Source organism: Vipera berus (assembly GCF_964194415.1).
Source record: "Vipera berus genome assembly, chromosome: 2".
Classification (NCBI taxonomy): domain Eukaryota; kingdom Metazoa; phylum Chordata; class Lepidosauria; order Squamata; family Viperidae; genus Vipera; species Vipera berus.
Genome location: NC_138203.1, coordinates 288,123,858 through 288,143,558, shown reverse-complemented (window position 1 = coordinate 288,143,558; position 19,701 = coordinate 288,123,858). Strand labels below are relative to the sequence as shown.

Here is a 19,701-nt window from a genome sequence, read left to right as displayed (position 1 = left end):
ATCACAACAGGTGCAGAGAGCAGGGGAAAAATATACAGTTAGAAATGAACTTTCTGACGAACAAAAAAAACGTGCAGTGACATTCCCCTTCTTTCGTCAGCAAAGTGAAGACTCAAGTAAGGCACATCTTCTCACGCAGATACTCATGCTGAGCTGTAGGAAGTGGTTTGTTCAGCATGTCAGCAATTTGATCACGTGTAGGCACATACTGTAATGACACAAAACCTTGTTTAACCAGTTGCCTTATGTTTTGATATCGGATGTCAATGTGTCTGGACCTTGAACCTGTAAAACGTGTTTCAGAAATATAAACCACAGATTCATTATCTTCCATTACTGTGATCGGTCGAATCGGATGTGTCCAGATATCTGTGATTAAAGCATCAAACCAGGTTAAAGAATTGCATGCATCAGACACACAAGCATACTCAGCTTCTGTAGAGGAACAAGAAACAAAATTCTGTTTACGCACATGCCAGTAAACAGGACAACCATTTAAAAACATCATGTAACCTGATGTACTTTTCCGTGACTTCTTATCACTCGCCCAATCTGAATCTGCAAAACAACATAACTCTGCATAGTCAGTATGTGTGGGTTCCAACAACAACTTCATGTCTTTGGTGTGTTTTAGATACCTCAATAACTTTTTAACACATGACCAATGAAACTGTTTTGCCTTGCCTACGTGTCGTGATAAGAGATTAACACTAAGTGCAATGTCGGGTCTAGTCCAACTACTAATATACAGCAGCGACCCAATGACTGAGCGATATAGTGTTTGATCTTCGAACTCAGGACTTGGTTCATGTGCCAAAATGTGAAAGTCAGTTTGCATGGGTATACTCACAGGCTTAGCGTCCTCCATGTTACAGTGATGTAACAGTTGTTCAATCTTCTCTTCTTGTGTGAGACTAAACCCCTTCTGAGTTTTGGCAATTTGAACACCTAAATAAGTGTTAATACATCCTAAACACTTCAGTGTGAAGAACCTTTGTAAAGCTTTAGCAAAAACCTCACTCATCTGCTTATTTGGACCAATATAAACAATATCATCGACATAAACAAGAATTATCTCATACCTATTACCGGATCTTTTGGTAAACACGCATTCATCTGTTTCGGACTTAATAAAGCCCATTGAATTTAGTTTGTCAGAAAGACATAAGTACCACATTAAACCAGACTGTTTCAGACCATAAAGACTTTTGTGTAGAAACCAGGTATCCCCTTCTTGCTGTCGGAAACCTGGAGGACCTTTGACGTAGATGTCCTCATCAAGATCAGCGTGTAGATAAGCCGTTTCAACGTCGAACTGGAAAACTTCCAGGCCAAGGATAGTTGCAGTGGCTAAAGCAATTTTCACACTTTCAGTTCGCACCGTGGGTGAGTATGTATTTGTATAGTCCTCAGGATAACATTGAGCGAAAACCTGGGCTACGAGTCTGGCCTTGTACAACGACTCACCATTCGGCTTCTTTTTGATCCTGTAGACCCATCGAGTACCAATAACTTTCTTGTTTGCTGGAGGGCTTGCAGGCGTAAACACTTGAAGTTTCTTTAGACTGTCCATTTCAGCCTGCATTGCCTCAAACCATTTATCTTGTTCTGATTCAGGAAGATGTTTGATCTGTGTGAACTTCTCAGGTGGAAGTGTAACATTACAAATCAAAGGTACAGGTGTTTTTGTTACTTGCCACGAATACCGTTTTGGAGGGATTCCCTTTGTGGACCTCTTGGAACGTCTCGGGCCAACCGTCCATTCTTCTTCCGTGTCGTCCTCGTCTTCATCATCGTCGCCAGCGGCAGCATCAGCGGCTTGCGAAGACGGAACAGTAGGTTGAGAAGAACTTGTGGAAGGAACATTATCCTGTGAATCTTGATCATCAGGTTGTGTGGCATCAGCAACATCATCTCTAGGAAAATAAACTCCAGGATCGTTAGAATGAATCCTGGACCAGTCAGCATCTTCCTCAAAAGTAGCAGATTGTGAAACCACAATAACATGATGAGAGTCAATGTATTTGCTCCATTTTGAATTATCATCAATGCCCATAAATCTCATCCTTTTTGCTGCAGGACCCCCTTTCTTTCTTTGGGCTAAAGGAATATTCACCATAGCATAGGAACCAAAAATATGGAGATGTGAGAGATCAGGCTTGTGTCCATACAACATGAAATAAGGGGTCTGATTTATCACACTACTCCAAGTACGGTTGATGATATGGTTAGCATATTTGATAGCTTCACCCCAGTATGGAAGACTGAGGTTAGCATCTTCAAGGAGGCAACGCATCATGGTTTGCAGAACTCCATTTCTGCGTTCTGCCACTCCATTTTCAGCTGGAGTATAAGGAGCGGATGTCTGATGTACTATCCCATTCTCACGCATCCAGTCCTGGAAACGCTGAGACATGAATTCAGCACCACGATCACTCTGGATTCTGGCAATGTTGACGTCGAATTGGGTATAGACAAGACTAGCAAAGTCTTTAAAGATCTGAAAGGTCTCTGATTTTTCTTTCATAGGATATACATATCCATATCTAGAATAATTATCAACGATTGTCAAGAAATATCTTTTACCACCAAGTGTGGGTTCAAAAGGACCAACTATGTCAGTGTGTACCAAATAAAAAATGCGTGTTGACAGGCGTGTAGCGCGTTTTGGAATTGCTGCTGCTTTGGATTTGGCTTTCTTGCAGACAGCACAGTCCAAAAACACCTTACACCCCTTTAGATCCAAACCTCTTGCGAACTCTGGCATCTTCTTCAGAACACGGAAACTGGCATGACCCAATCTTCTGTGCCACTTATGGATACACCTGGAATGCAAAGGTTTACCTGTTAGTGAATTCTCAACATTAGCATTTTTGTTAGGAACCCCAGGCTTGCTGTGAGCAACCTGTGTCTTTTTTGTATTTTTATCATTATTAGGAACCTTTGGAGTAGCAACAGGATCTCTCTCTGGGACGTCTCTCTCTGGGCCTGTGCTCTTTGGAACGTGTATACTTGCCTGCTCTTGCTGCTTAGGCTTTGGTCTTAAGTAATAAACACCACCAATCAACATGGTTTCAGCAACAATATCTCCGTCTTTGACTATATAACTTGCTTTTTCAAGATGGTGGACCTGAAAATGAGAAAACCTAGACAAATGACTCTGACTAAGCAAATTACTACTGGCAGACGGAACGTAGTAAACATTTGGAATGAGAGCATCAAGCTCCTCAATGTAGACAGTTCCTTTTCCCATGACCTGAACAGGATGATTGGAAAAAGAGTAAAGTTCACGAAGTTCAGGTTCAGGCTCGTGCATCTCAGTGTAAAGCTCTTTTCTGTAGGTAACATGTAATGCTGCTCCACTGTCCAAAGTCCAAAGAAGTCGTCTGTCATACTCTGGTTGAGGCTGTGGATCGTTGGTCACAACCAATGTGACAAGTGGAGCTTGTGGATCACGCTTGGAACCACGACCACGACTTTGTCGTCCGCCTCTACCTCTGCCTCCTCTGGAATCTGTTCCTCTGGGCTGGTATGTGACGGGCGCTGGAACTCGTTGGGGACAATCCCGGGTGGCATGTCCCACACGATTGCAGATGTAGCATCTTCGCATTCTTGGAATGTAGGTCCTTCCACGGAAGGCACGCCTCGCTGAAGCTCTTGATGCAGGTGGTTCCCTTAAATGTGGCGCAGCTTGCATAAGTGCCTCTTCTTCGGCTAAGATCCTGCATACATGATCCACTGTGCGTTGAGCAATAGGCACTTGATTGATCTTGGAAATAGCATCTTTCCACTCATGATTCAAAGAATTGATGATAATGCTGATCATTTGAAAATCATCAATAGGATAGCCTTTTTCACCCAATTCTTTTCTAATACCTTTCATTTTAGTCAAATGTGCTCCAATATGTTCACCAGGTTTTAATCTGGAACCATGGAACTCAGACAAAAGCAAACATGTAGACTCAATTGATGTAGGCCGATAACATGTCTCTAACTGAGTCCAAATTTGTTGGGCAGTTGCATCTTGTAAAAACGTGAGCTGCAATTCAGTGTCCATTGACATCAATAATGTTGTGCATGCTCTATTATCCAAGTCCCATATGTCAGGAGACCATGGCTGGGCAGGAGGATTAAACACCATCATGTGAGTACCTTCTCTGCGTAACAAAAGTCCAACCTCACTGACCCATGCCCTGTAATTCTGTCCTGACTTCTTTAATTTTGAATCACCAGCCAGTGGTACAATGGAAGGTGTTTGATGAGGAATATGCAATTGAGGTACTGGCTGTGCAGGTTGTGCAATCCGACCATAACCTGCAGGGGGCACCAGTGGCGTCCGTGCCTGGACATGCGGCAGTTGCATTGAAGCTGCCGGTAGTCTTGGTGCTGGCTGTGACTGTCTTTGAGCTGCTATTCCACCCTGGCCAGCAGGAGACGCTGGCGCTGGGGCTGGTGCATTAGCATAATCTGCAGATGACACTGGCCTTCGCATATAAGAACCCGGTGGCAATTGCATGTGGGTTAAATATGGCTGTGCTCTGCCAGGTAGAGGGGCTTGCATAGAAGCAATATTAACAGGAGAAGCAATAGTAACAGGAATCCTAGCACCATCAGGGGCTGGAGCCTCAGATAACGGCAGAAATCTTGTATCTCTGAGCAAAGACTCCTCCATAGACAATTGCGAGAGTGAGAGCTCCAATTCATGTCTTAATGCAGCTTCACCAGTAGATGGTGCTATAACATTTGCTTCAGGCATCACTGTGGCTCTGTATGTCCTTTGAGACAGCCCATGATCATGTGACATAGGAGCCTCCGGTTCCCATTCGTCTTGCATGACACTCAATGATGGGCGTGACTTTGGCTTTGGGAAAGAAGGAGGCAATATGGCTTCTCCTTGTGGGTGTGGCAATATGGCCGGTTCATGCTCATAATTCCTCTCATATTGCTGAACCATTGACACATATTCCTTTGCCTGCTGCAAACGCCTTTCAAAAACCCCAATTTGTTCACAGTAGCCTTGCATAGCCCTATCTCGCATAGTTTGCTTGGGGCTTGAAGGAGCAGAAGAAATTTTCTTTGGCTGAACTTTAGGTTTCGCTCCAAGCCTTTGAAATTCATCTTGAGCCCCTGGAGTGTGAACATTTCCAAAAGCAGCTGCCAGGGAGCTTGGAAAAGTAGAAAAAGGAGTGACTGACCTTGCATCGTAGACAGGAGCAGGTGCGTCTTCTCCAAGGCGTGTGGCCGAAGCTATCGGAGTCCTTAAGGTCGAAGGGAGATGCCCAACAGACAAGCTCCTGGCCTCCCGTTTCAGCCGTGGCTTCCTTCCTGACATGTTTCAGCAGTTAATCACCGCTGCCTCACTAGCACTAACTAACTGATAACAGCCGCAGAAACATGCATCTCCAAAAACATAAATCAAACCATCCTCTGCTACCAAAATGTCAAGGTAAAAATCACCTTTGTAGAGGGCGACGGACCGTGCTTCAGAGAATGCATGATATGCTTGCAGGAAGGCAATAAAAACACGACGCATAATCTTACTAAATATCTTTTACTTACAAAAATATAAAAACTAAATATATATTATACAGAGCTAGCTCACTACATCCTAACGTAACAGACAGTAACAGCAAAGAACTTTCTCTAGACATGCGCAATAAACGGACTGAAACCATAACATAGCTAGTCATATGGGATTCACTATGGTTACCAGATAAGTTATCACAACAGGTGCAGAGAGCAGGGGAAAAATATACAGTTAGAAATGAACTTTCTGACGAACAAAAAAAACGTGCAGTGACAAAAACCACAGCGTTCAGTCTTTATGTTTCTCCATCAGTTTATCTTTTTCTTCTTTTGCTCCGTACTTCTTTATTTTGGCTTGCCTTAGTAGCCTTCTTCCTTGCTGAAACAGTTATCTTAACTTCCATAAAAGGAGCCGTACAGGGTAAAAGCCATATAAATCTGGAAAAAAAAACCTTCAAGTCAGCACTTAGAGAATTTCCTATATATGGATCCATTTGAACAAGAATCTTTTTAAATTGTAGATTTAGTTGTTGAAATATATGCATTTTTATTTTTATAGTGTTAGTCCTGCCCAACCTGTTCCCTTAAGCCAGACATGTCAAACACAAGGCCCGGGGGCCGGATGCGGCCCGCAAAGTGGTTTCATGTGGCCCGCGAAGCCATCCTGGAAACAGTAAGGGAACGGCCCCCACTGCCTTGGCCCTGGCCCAGAGACCCTCCTTCTCCCAGACACCCTCAGATCTGTCCCACTCCTGCCCAGGCCCCCATAGGCACCCTTGATGCGAACGATGTAGAGCTGGCCATGCCCACCCAGTAGGCCATATGCACTCTAGCCACGCCCACCCAGTAGGCCACGCCCACCCTCGCCATACCCACCCGGCCCCCTGAGGGCAACCGCAATGCTGATGCGGCCCTCAATGAAATTGAGTTTGACACCCCTGCTAAGCTAAGAACAACCTTCAACTCCGTTCAGTGTGAAAGGTTTATTTTACTTTCTTTTTCCATTTTCTGCACTTTTTTTAACTTTAAGAAATATTTCTGTATTATGTAACTCTATCACCCTGTCAACAAAAGTGTGTATAGTCAAGGCTATGGTCTTCCCAGTTGCAAGGTATGGCAGTGAAAGTTGGACCATAAGAAAGGCTGAGCGCCAAAGAATTGAGGCCTTTGAACTGTGGTGCTGGAGAAGACTCCTGCGAGTCCCTTGGACTGCAAGGTGATCAAACCGGTCAGTCCTAGAGGAGATCAACCCTGACTGCTCTTTAGAAGGCCAGATCCTGAAGCTAAAACTCAAATACTTTGGCCACCTAATGAGAAGGAAGGACTCACTGGAGAAGAGCCTAATGCTGGGAAAGATTGAGGGCAATAGAAGAAGGGGACGACAGAGAATGAGGTGGATGGATGGAGTCACTGAAGCAGTAGGCATGAGCTTAAATGGACTCCAGAAGATGGTAGAGGACAGGAAGGCCTGGAGGAACATTGTCCATAGGGTCGTGATGGGTCGGACACGAGTTCGCAACTAACAACAACAATTAGTTTTATTTGCATACTGTAACCTTCAATAAAATTATTGGAAAAAATGCTAATGATAAAGTGTAAATTTCTGTGTAACACATACATAGAGAGAGGGGGGGGGGGAGAGAGAGAGAGAGAGAGAGAGAGAAAGAGAGAGAGAGAGAGAGAGAGAGAGAGAGAGAGAGAGAGAGAAGCCACTGCAATGGATTGGGGAAAAGTCAAGATTATTTTGAGTCTCTGGAGTAAGAAGAATACTGTTAAAAGTAGTTGGGTTGAGAAGGTTCTTGATTTGGGGGAGACAGCTTCCTTCCCCCCCCTCCTGGAAAATCTCCCTTTGCTACCCTCTCTGCATGAGCACCTGCATTGATTATTTATTTGAAGATACATAGGATAGATAGATAGATAGATAGATAGATAGATAGATAGATAGATAGATAGATAGATAGATAGATGATATTTAAATGTAGTAGCTGGAGTAGTGAGCCAGAACACACAGTTATAGGGAAGGGTTGCTGGAATTGGGTATGTGTAGTTTAATGAAGAGAAGGGTGAGGGGGTGACATGATAGCAGTGTTCCAATATCTCAGGGGCTGCCACAAAGAAGAGGGAGTCAAGCTATTCTCCAAAGCACCTGAAAGCAGGACAAGAAGCAACGGATGGAAACTAGTCAAGGAGAGAAGCAACCTAGAACTAAGGAGAAACTTCCTGACAGTTAGAACAATTAACCAGTGGAAGCCTCCAGAGGTGGTGAATGCTCCAACACTGGAGGTTTTTAAGAAGAGACTGGACAGCCATTGGCCTGAAATGGTATAGGGTTTCCTGCCTGAGCAGGGGGTTGGAGTAGATGACCTCCAAGGTCCCTTCCAACTACTTCTTCTTCTTCTTCTTCTTCTTCTTCTTCTTCTTCTTCTTCTTCTTCTTCTTCTTCTTCTTCTTCTTCTTCTTCTTCTTCTTCTTCTTCTTCTTCTTCTTCTTCTTCTTCTTCTTGATTGGTTGGAGAGTGCTGGCTCCTGCGAGTGGCATTCTGCACTGTGATTGGTTGTTGTGGAGGGTGGAGTTTCCCTTTTTTCCTGCCTTTTTCTTCTGTGTCCTCTATGTCTAGGGCCCAGAAATGAAGCACCAGTAAAAGTTTCTCTATGAATCTGAAGGAGGCTGAGGACAGCACAATGCTATCTGTTACAGAAATGGGAGGAGGATTTCCTGTGGCTCATTTTAATGAGAGGAATTTATTTATTTATTATTTCTCATGGAGCCTAAAGATAGAGGTGTTTCTACGGAGGAGGGAGGATTTGCGGACAGTTGTAAACAATCCTCCAGCAGATCTTAATAAGAAGGGACAAAGACAAAATGAAACCACATCAGCCAGCATAATTTTGTGCTTGGAAGATAGGTGTGTGTAGGGGGGCTAATGTGCTAGAAAATGCTGGCTTGCCTTACACAGAATTTATAAAAGAGAAACAGGAAGCAGTATAGTAACTCTTACCAGAAAACTTTATAGAGCAAGGCTAAAGTCTGGAGAAAGTTGGTCAGATCACCTTCAATTTATGAGGAAAACCTTACTTGAATTAAAAGAATGAGGAATAGTGTTTTCAGAAGCACACAAAAGTATATGCTGTGCTGAGTTTCCTTGACGATACTTGACACGTGTTAATAACAAGTCTTGAGTCCATGGACTAGCATTATTTATGAGTTATGTAACTGGGAGGCTTTTAGAAGAAGAACAGAAAAGATTAGAGAGAAACACTGCAGGTGGGAGAAACAATAGTAATTTACATCTCAGTCAGGAGCTGCATTCCAGTGAGATAACAAGGTGGGAGAGAAAATCTGTGTAGTAAAATGATGCTCTGCATGTGGATCCATTCAACATATCCAGATAAATTGTCCAGTAAGATTAAAAGCTACAAACAGGAGTAAAACAGCACAACAATGGAAGAAGGAAGACACAAATTTCTGTGATGAAGGCAAACATACTAAAGATATTTGGTTGTTTGGCAGTGGAGAAAATACTGTAAATCAAGGGTCCCCAGGCCCATGTGGCATACTATTGGTCGGCCCATTCAGAACTAGGCCGCGCGAGTAGTGGGCAAGCATGTGTGTACATGCAGTGCATGCATGCAGTTCCACTTGCGTGAGCAATGTGCATACAAAGCTCTATGTTTCTGCAAATGGAGCTATGCACGCTTGCGCGCATGCCTGCCATTCAAACAAAACCATCCCCGTTACCCCGCCCCTGTTGGGCCGTGAAGCCAGAAAGGTTGGGGACCACTGTTGTAAATAAACCAAAACTTTTTTCAGTATGGAATCAGCTGCCCAAGAATATGTAAGCCTGGCAAATGGTAATCATTTGTATAGGAGGAAGGAACAATATATTTACGAACAATATATGTACGGTAAATCATTCATTAAGTTTTTATGTGTACCAGATTTAGATCACAATTGGCTGAGTATGTCTTGCTTATAAAATGAAGGATATAAAGTAATTTTTGCCAATGGTACATGCAAGGTCATAAAGAATAACAGGTTGTGTGCATGAGGTTTAAAGTTCTTACTAATAGAGAAGAAGTGATAGAGGGAGTAGAAGTTGCTGGATTCTTGGGCGAGAGTGATCACATCATATTGGAATTCAATATAATGCAAACACAAGCAATAGAATATAATCCAACCAGTGTCTTAAACATTATAAGAGCTGATTTTAACAAACTCAGAGCCTAAGAAAAATTCCATGGATAAAAATCCTAAAGGGGAAAACAACTCAAGAAGCATGGGAAACTCTGAAAAATATGATCATAAAATATAAAAAATCATAAAAGCCCAGTCCAACACAATACTACTTTAAAAGAAAAACAAGAAATCGAAGAAGAAACCAGCATAGTTGCACAAAGATCTTTCTGATGAACTGAAAGACAAAAAGGATAAGTGCAAAACATGAAAAAAGGAATACATAACTAAGGCAGAATATCAGCAGATAGCCGGCATCTGCAAAGATGAAGTCAGGAAAGCAAAAGCTCAAAATGAATGAAGATTTGCAATAAAAGTTTATTTCAACATATAAATAAAAAGAAAACGGTCAAGAAAACAGTCGGTCCACTAAAGAGAGAAGATGGCAAGGAAGTAACAGGCAGTAGAAAGAAGGCAGAGATGCTTAACTCATTCTTTGAATCAGTCTTTATGCGAAAAGAAACTGTAGTCCAAGTGTAAAAGACAGATTAGAAATAAAATTATACACACACACACACACACACACACACACACACACACACACACAGAGGGATGTGGTGGCTCAGTGGATTAGGACGCTGAGCTTGTTGATCAGAAGGTTGTCAGTTTGGTGGGTCGAATCCCGAGTGCCATGTAACAGAGTGAGCGCCTGTTACTCATCCCAGCTTCTGTCAACCTAGCAGTTCGAAAGCACATAAAAATGCAAGTAGAAAAATAGGGACCACTACGGTGGGAAGGTAACAGCGTTCCGTGCGCCTTTGGTGTCTAGTCATGCCGGCCACATGACCACGGAGACGTCCTCGGACAAGCGCTGGCTCTTCGGCTTTGAAATGGAGATGAGCACTGGCCCCTAGAGTTGGAAATGACTAGCACACATGTGCGGGGGAACCTTTACCTTTTTATATAGTGCTCAAAGCCGAAGAGCCAGCGCTTGTCCGAGGACAATATATATATATGTATGTATGTATGCATGTATGTATATGTATATATATATGTGTGTGTGTGTGTGTACACACACACACATATATAAAATGCCTCATATATATTATATATATATTATAATGTGACATGATAGCAGTATTTATATTTATATAACGCTACAAGTTTGGCTAAGCATCTATATGACTTCACGTGGACACCTACTGCGCAATTCCCTGACACTCCCTGAGCATGAGCACCTGAATTCCGCATTGACTCCTCCAGAGGGCGCACTCTAGCAAGAGAAGGGAACACCGAGCGCTTCCCCAATGGGCCATTGGAGGGCGAAAGTCTTTTCCAGAGGAGGCTGCGAAGGAAGTGACGGCTGTGAGCCTTGCCGCTCTAGGACACCATACTCTCGCTCCTTAACCCCTGGAGCTCCGCGGGAGACGAAGAATTGGCGGGAGAGTCTCGCGGGGGAAGAGATTCACACCTGTCTTAGGTGGGGAGGTGGGCTCTTCCCGTGTAAAGGGAGGCGGAGGAGGGGGAGACCCGTGCCCAGCTCTCCTCTGGGTCCGATCCCGGGTCCCATGTTCCCCAGCCGCCCTCTCCATGCAGGGGGTAAGTGGAGCTCCAGAGCAGCAGCAGCAGAAGAAGAACCGGGGATCCCAGGAAGGCGGCGGGGATCCTGGGGTCCCTTCCTGCCCGTGTCCGGGAAGAAGAGCCCGAGTTGGGGGAGAGGAGGGCCGGCCTGGCGGAGGTCCAGCAGGAGAGGAGAGAAGCTGGGCGAGGAAGCAGGGTTGTGTGAACTCGCTTGCGTGTCCCCAGAAAAAGGGAAATGGGGCATCCGCAGCCAGGGGCATTTCTTTGGCAGGTTGTGTAAATCCTTCTTGGGGGGGGGAATGCAGAGGGCAAGTTTTTAAAAGGAAGCTTTTTCTTGTGACCAAGAGAAATATAAAGTGCTCCAAAATGCAGCCCCCCCCTCCCGCAAGAACCCCATCTGCTGAACCCTATTGCAATCATAGACCAGCTCAGAAAAACCTTTCCTTCCATGGGGATGACTGTTGTTCGGTGGTTAAATTCTCCACTTTCTAATTCTTGAAATTCTTTTTCTTTTTTCCATCTCAGGTACACAAATTGGAAGTGATTTCTACATCTTTGCACGTACACAAATTTATTTCTTAGCTAAAGACAGGCGGCAACAGAATTTCAAGAAGCAGACTTATGAATGAAATGTCTTTAGGAGAGCCGGAAGATTCCTTGTACCCATCTGGAGTTGCCTTACAGGACAGAGACAGGATGGAGACACAACTTTTAGCAAGTGGAGCGACTGGAAAAGGTCCTTCAGTTGTTCAGCCTGGCAGCTGTGGGGAGATCTGGGCAAGAAGCGGGCAGAAGATCCTGGAAGAGGAACCCACCCTCCATTCAGAAGTTCAGCCCTGCAACTTCAGGAGCATCCAATACCAGGAGGCTGAGGGTCCCCGAGGACTTTGCAGCCGACTCCATGACATTTGTAGGCGATGGCTGAGACCAGAAAAGCACACCAAAACCCAGATGCTGGACCTAGTTGTTCTGGAGCAGCTCCTGATCCTTCTGCCCCCAGAGATGGAGAGTTGGGTGCGGGAGTGTGGAGCAGAGACCAGCTCCCAGGCGGTGGCTCTGTTGGAAGCCTTCCTTTTGAGTCAGGTGGAGGAACAAAAGGAGCAGGTCAAGTTGCAGGTGGGGAGCCCCAAAGGGGAAATAAAGAATGTGTTTGAATTCTTCACCCTTCCCTCTGAGACTTCTCTGGCGTTTAAATTACATGGAGACGTTTTCCTAATCCTTGTAGGACATTGTTCCATTAGTGTCTCATTCAGCCTCACTGATGGATATTGGGGGTTTTCAGGTTTGCATTCAGAGAACGCGAATCAACTTAATGTTCTGGAGCAATCCCCAACCTTTTGGGCACCAGGGATCAGTTCCGTGGAGAGAGGTTTTTCCATGGACCAGAGGGAGCATGGTTTTGTGTGCTGCCTGCATCCCACAGATGGGACTTTGTTTGTATGGACCGGTTGCTGGCATTCCGTGGCCCGGTAGTGGTCCACAGGCTGGGGGTTGGGGACCCCTGTTCTGGAGTGTACATTAAATCTTTTTTTCCCCTCCTTTCTCCTATTTCAAGTCTGTTGTGAAGATCAGAGGTCCTGAGGGAAGGCGGAATCCATCAAATCCTCTTCAGGAGATGAGGATCTCACAGGAGGGTCCAAGTCAGGATACTTCAGGAGGTAATTGATGGTTCTCCCATTCTCTAGAGCAGGGGTGTCAAACTGCCGGCCTGCGGGCCGGACGCGTCATTGGGAAACCACGTCCACCCCATTGCCGGCAATGTCAAAAAAGCTTCGATACGTTGCGTGACATCAGGTGACATCGCGGGTTTGACATGTCTGCCCTAGAGAAATCCCAGCTGACTCATTTTCATCTTCTGTAGAATACCTAGTCCTATTTTGTTAATTATGGGTGTTAAAATTCTGTCTCCCATGCAGTGAAAAATAGAATGAAGATAACGCCTGCTTATTATGCTGGAACTGAAACAATCATTGAACTTACAACTCAAGTAAGAGAAGCATAATAAAAAATAAGGCTATCATGGTGTGAGCATCTGTTAAGTAGAGAGTGATCATTTTAGAAATTCTTTGACATGCAATTGTGCCAGACTGCTCGATAATACCTGAAATAATCACATTAGCACAATACCATTTAAAAAAGACTTTTCATTAAGCTTTTTAATGAAATGCTAAATGGACTGAAGTCACTGAGAAGTGGGCTTTCCAGATGCAGAAAGTCTTGATAGACAGACAGACAGACAGACCAACCCAGAAGGAAGCTGGGGTTCCTTTCACTGAATGGTCTTATTCTGATGTGTTTTTCCTTGTTCAGGAGGGCTATGTGTCCTTTGAGGAGGTGGCTGTGTATTTCTCTGAGGAGGAGTGGTCTCAGCTGGATCCTGACCAAAAGGCGCTGCATTGGGAAGTCATGGTGGAAAATCATAGGAACGTGTCCTCTCTGGGTAAGAGTTTGCTACTCTCCAATAGAGTGTTTGGGAAGACATTCTGTAATTAGATGATATCAACTATGTCTTTCTTATTATAATTTTACCAAATGTATAGGACAAAAAACAATACAGGTTTTGAAGAGGAAACGAAGGTAGAGTAAGGTGATAAACGAATTTTTAAAAAGTATAATGAAAAAAGGAAACAGAAGAATAGAAAAAGTTAAGAAATGTTAAAATTTTGCTTCTTTCTCTTAAGTTTACATGATAGCTTTCTCTTACGTATTGGATCCTTTCTAATCTTCAAACTTATAGACCAGAAGTTCATTTTTTTCTTTTTTTTAGCAAGAAGTCCATCAGGGTTTTCCAATCATTAATCAATATATTGTGTTTCCTCAAATCAAAGAGGTCATTTAGTCATCTCTGATAATTCTGTCATCTCCATCAGCCATCCACCGTTGTAGTTATATAGAGTCCTTCCAGCTTTGGGGGTATAATAGTCTCGATGCAGTTATCATATGAAGTCAGAAGCAATCTTCTATGACTGTTTTCCAGCTGCTTGTTCGTTAGTCCTAACAAAGTATTCTGATTTCAATTGGATATTTTATCTTTAAAGTTCCCTGTATTTGAATCTCAAATTTTCTGCCTTTTTTACCTGTCCACCAAAATGCGACAGTCTTGATGTTGCCCACATTTCCAATATAAGTTTCAGGTACCTTTATACACTTCTGAAAATTTTTGTATTACAACAGTTTATGAAAGTTGCCTTTTAGATTGTAACATGATGTAAATTTCACTCCTTTCAACCACATATTTTGTTACATCTGTATATTGTGAAAAACCTCTTTGTCGATTTTATCATACATTCTTTAATTGTTTATAGGTTTTAGCAGTTACACGTTTGTCCTTTCTACACAACCAAAATTCAAATTCTGTCTTAGGTTGTTGAATACCATAGGTCCTTTTATCTACCTTGAATCTTTCTGATGACAGTTTGAAAACCAGCAACAACTATATTCTTCTGCCATCAATTGCTCTCTTGATTTCATTTGATATTCCCCTTGCTCAAATTCTAATGGTTCTTGACATGTTATTCATTGTCTTTGCTGACTGCTTCTCTTCTGTAAAATGCTTATTATGTTGAGAGCTGTAATGGCACAATCTGGATTTGTATCTGTTCCATATTCTCAATATGGCACTTCTAAAATTATTGTTTTAAAAATCTACATTACCCAAATCTTAGGTCATGCTTTTTAAATTCTAAAATTCTTTTATTGCTCAGCAACCCACTCTCATGGTTCCGACAGATGAAACTCTTCAAAAGAATTTCAAGGCATTGTTTACTTTAAAGGATCTTTTATTCAAGTAACATAATATCGGCACTACATAATCAAAGCCAAAAACTGAATTCCCCTCCCCTGGGCACATAGTATCAAAGCACAATTTCCTCCTTCAATTAACAGTCATAAATCACATTCCCCAATTAGCTTGAAGCATGGGCTTCCTCTCCAGCTCTCCAATTCTTTATTAGCTCTGGGCTCAATAACCTTGATTCCCATGCTAAGTTTAGTGTTGTTATGTCTGGACTCTCATTCATATCCCCCCTCCCAGCATCATCTAACTCTAAAAGCTAAAGGGAAAAGATGGCTATATTTCCATCTGTTGTAAATGCAAAAACATCCGATGTTAGCACCGTTGACATCCACATTCTTTCATTGAAAGCACACAGCAGGATGCAAAGTTCAATTTCAAATCAGGCAGACCAGGTCTTATTTCCTTTGCATCTTGGAGAATTTGATATTCAACCTGTGGCTTTTTCCCTTGCCATACAAACCTATGTCTATCATTCTGCCACAGTATAATCTTTTGGCTTCCCTGAGCCGCATTAAGTGAAGAGAAATTGTCTTGGTCCACCTATAAAACATATAATTAATGTATATAAATAACAAACTTTATTTTTTAAAAAATATTTTTATATCTTATGGGGCCGCATTATTAGCTGTCCACGCCCACATGTGGCCTGCAACGTGCAGGTTGGATATATCTGGTTTAAATGGCACATCAGTTGTCTAAAAAGATATTTGAAACAAATATTATTCTAGGCCAACATTAATTTTTATCATGGAAATTCTTTCTAACAATGACGTACATATTTTCTCCTAGCTTAACATATCCTTCTTTCACTCCACGTTTTAAAAGAATTGTTTTGAAATAACATACAGTTCATGGGGAGAGGGTCCTTGATGCTCTCTGAGCTTGGTTGTTTTCTTCCAGATGTTTCATTATCCATACTAGGTAACATCATCAGCACTAGTATTACAACACCGAGCTATAAATGTTCTCCTTTATCAGTTCATATTGGTCATAATAATACTGAACTTGTTGATTTTAATTTCTCAGTTTTAAAACCAATTTTTTCCATCAATTTTATTTGATCTTCCATTTTTGTATTTTTTGTTAACAGCGTCTTTAAATTATTAAAGCTCATTAAAATCCTAAATTCCTTAAAATTTTCCACATTGGTATTTCTATTCCCTCTGGAACAGACATGTCAAACACAAGGCCCGGGGGCCGGATCCGGCCCGCAAAGTGGTTTCATGTGGCCCGCGAAGCCATCCTGGAAACAGTAAGGGAACGGCCCCCACTGCCTTGGCCCTGGCCCAGAGACCCTCCTTCTGCCAGAGACCCTCAGATCTGTCCCACTCCTGCCCAGGCCCCCATAGGCACCCTTGATGTGAATGATGTAGAGCTGGCCACACCCACCCAGTAGGCCATATGCACTCTAGCCATGCCCACACAGTAAGCCACGCCCACCCTGGCCATACCCACCTGGCCTCCTGAGGGCAACCGCAATGCTGATGCGGCCCTCAATGAAATTGAGTTTGACACCCCTGCTCTGGAAGATCTCTCAAATTCAACATGCAGCATGATGTTTTTTGTATTTTAGAAGGATTGTTAAATTTCCAATTAGTTGTGCTTTATGCAAAGATTAGGTCGATTTTACCTATTTAAGGAAATTCTCAAAAATTTAAATCAACACAGTCCAGTTCTAATTCTCAAACGCCTTTGCTGCATCTAAGAAGATTGGTGCAGCTTGACTTTAATTATGTTCAAACTTCCTGCAGTTTGAACTGTTTCCCTAACTTACTATCATTTTTATTTCTCCTTTCTTTGAAGATAATAATGGACAAGAAAATGAAAATTCCACAGAACCATTCCGAGTGATGACTCGTGGAGACAGACTGGAGAAGCCTGCAAATCAAATGAAAGTACAGAGACATGAGACAAACCAGTCAAATAATTGGAATTGGGAAAGTTCTTCCATTGATGCTCCAATGCAAGACCTTCTTGCCCAACAAGGAAAAATAAAGAAAAAACACATTATGAAAAACGTAAAACTGTTCAAAGACAAATTAGATGTGAAAGAACACTATCCAACCCAAACCAAAGGAGAAAGTAAAATATGCAGAGACAATGGAAAAAAATTGACTCTTCCTTGTGAAAATGAGTCCTTTGCATCTCAGAAAAGGATCCATGTAGGAGAGAAGCCATATACATGTTTGGAATATGGAAAGAGCTTCAGAAGAAGCAGTCATCTTACTTCCCATAGCTGGATCCACATAGGGGAGAAGCCTTATAAATGCCTGGAGTGTGGAAAGAGCTTCTGCAAAAACATCTCTCTTACTGTTCATAAAAGGATCCACACAGGGGAAAAGCCCTATAAGTGCTTGGAATGTGGAATGAGCTTCAGAACAAGCAGTCATCTTATTTACCACAAATGGATCCACACAGGGGAGAAGCCTTATAAATGCATGGAGTGTGGAAAAGCTTTTATTCAGAATAGTCATCTTGCTTCCCATAAACGAATCCATACAGAGGAAAAGCCATATACATGTTTGGAATGTGGAAAGAGCTTCAGAAGAAGCAGTAATCTTACTTCCCATAGCTGGATCCACACAGGGGAGAAGCCTTATAAATGCATGGAGTGTGGAAAAGCCTTTATTCAGAATAGTCATCTAACTTCCCATAAACGAATCCATACAGAGGAAAAGCCCTATAAGTGCTTGGAATGTGGAAAGAGCTTCAGAACAAGCAGTCATCTTATTTACCACAACTGGATCCACACAGGGGAGAAGCCTTATAAATGCATGGAGTGTGGAAAAGCTTTTATTCAGAATAGTCATCTTACTTCCCATAAACGAATCCATACAGAGGAAAAGCCATATAAGTGCACGGAGTGTGGAAAGAGTTTCAGAGAGAGTTGTTCCCTTTCATCTCATAAAAGGATCCACACAGGAGAGAAGCCATATCAATGCATGGAGTGTGGAAAGGGCTTCAGTCAAAGGAGTTCTTTTATTTCCCATAACAGGATCCACACAGGGGAGAGGCCATATAAATGCCCTGAATGTGGAAAGGGCTTTATTAAAAGCAGTCATCTTACCTCCCATAAAAGAGTCCACACAGAGGAAAAGCCCTATCAATGTATGGAGTGTGGAAAGAGCTATGCTCAGAGCAATGGTCTTATTTCCCATAAAAGGAGCCACACAGGAGAGAAACCCTATAAATGCATGGAGTGTGGAAAGAGCTTCACTTTTAGTACTTCTCTTACTTCCCATTACTGGATCCATACAGGGGAGAAGCCATATAAGTGCACAAAGTGTGGAAAGAGCTTCTGTGAAAATTCGTCTCTTACTGTTCACAAAAGGATCCACACAGGAGAGAAGCCCTATAAATGCACGGAATGTGGAAGGAGCTTCCGTAAGAGCAGTGACCTTATTTCCCATAAAAAGATCCACACAGGGGAGAAGCCGCATAAATGCATGGAGTGTGGAAAGAGCTTTATTAAGAACTGCCAACTTATTTACCATAGTAGGATACATTCAGGGGAGAATCCATATAAATGCACGGAGTGTGGCGAGGCTTTTATTAAAAAAAGTTATCTTAACACCCATAAAAGGATCCACAGAGGGGCGAAGCCATATGAGTGCATGGAGTGTGGAAAGAGTTTTTCAACGAAGAGTTATCTTAACATCCATAAAAGGATCCACACAGGGGAGAAGCCTTATAAATGCATGGAGTGTGGTAAGGCTTTTATTACAAACAGTTATCTTAACACGCATACAAAAACCCACACAGGGGAGAAGCCGCATAAATGCATGGAATGTGGAAAAAGTTTTTCTACAAAGAGTTATCTTAACACCCATGAAAGGATCCACACAGGGGAGAAGCCTTATAAATGTATGGTGTGTGGGAAAGATTTTATTACAAAGCGATATCTTAACTCTCATAAAAGGACCCACACAGTGTAGAAGCCCTATAAGTCTTGTGAAATATGGGAAAATTTGAAGAGGACCAATGGCTGAATGTTCCATATACAGATACATTTGGGTGGGAATCTGTTTAACTGTTAGGTTTGGTTGTTAAAATATATGCATTTCCTTATTACATTTACTGAATTAGGAAAGAGGTTTTTTTGAGTCTAAACTTCACAACTGGAGGCCCCAGAGAGATTAATTTACTAATGGAAACCAAACGCTAGGCACAAGTGGATTTTTGAAGGCAGGACAAGAAGCAACGGATGGAAACTAATCAAAGAGAGAATTGACCTAGAACTAGGGAGAAATTTCCTGACAGTTAGAAAAATTAATCACTGGAACAACCTACCTCTAGAAGCGGTGAATACTCCAACACTGGACGTTTTTTAAGAAGAGACTGGACTGCCATTTGTCTAACATGGTATAGGGTTTCCTGCCTGAGCAGGGGTTGGACTAAATGACCTCCAAGATCCCTTCCAACTTTTATTATTATTATTATTATTATTATTATTATTATTATTATTATTATTATTATTATTATTATTATTATTATTATTATTATTATTATATCATTGCCATTTCACATAAATAAGAGACCATCTTTTTCCCCTCATGTTTATCTCATTTAAAAAAGGCTTTATATTTAATATATAAAATACAAATAGAAATAAGAAATTAGGGGAA

General features: G+C 42.3%; 1 protein-coding gene across 4 annotated transcripts; it reads left to right on the top strand.

Annotated features, from left to right (window-relative positions):
* The first annotated feature begins 11,117 nt into the window (after nucleotides 1–11,117).
* On the top strand, nucleotides 11,118–19,492 carry LOC308661430 (zinc finger protein 263-like). 4 transcript variants are annotated; one of them, XM_081316355.1, is made up of 6 exons: nucleotides 11,118–11,179; nucleotides 11,806–12,396; nucleotides 12,836–12,938; nucleotides 13,197–13,267; nucleotides 13,591–13,720; nucleotides 16,880–19,492. In XM_081316355.1, exons 2-6 carry the CDS (start codon nucleotides 11,902–11,904, stop codon nucleotides 19,009–19,011), a joined length of 2,931 nt encoding a protein of 976 aa, XP_081172481.1. In that variant the 5' UTR covers nucleotides 11,118–11,179; nucleotides 11,806–11,901; the 3' UTR covers nucleotides 19,012–19,492. The 4 variants fall into 4 exon arrangements, with proteins under 4 accessions (XP_081172481.1, XP_081172480.1, XP_081172483.1 ...); XM_081316354.1 differs by having other exon boundaries at nucleotides 11,122–11,298; XM_081316356.1 differs by lacking the exon at nucleotides 11,118–11,179 and adding an exon at nucleotides 11,394–11,551.
* Nucleotides 19,493–19,701: the final 209 nt, after the last annotated feature.

Excerpts from the sequence above, each read along its gene's own strand:
- LOC308661430 (XM_081316355.1), top strand. The coding sequence starts at position 11,902 with ATGAATGAAATGTCTTTAGGAGAGCCGGAAGATTCCTTGTACCCATCT. Across the intron at positions 12,397-12,835 it reads AGGAGCAGGTCAAGTTGCAG|TCTGTTGTGAAGATCAGAGG; the intron begins GTGGGGAGCCCC and ends TCCTATTTCAAG. Across the intron at positions 12,939-13,196 it reads AAGTCAGGATACTTCAGGAG|TGAAAAATAGAATGAAGATA; the intron begins GTAATTGATGGT and ends TCTCCCATGCAG.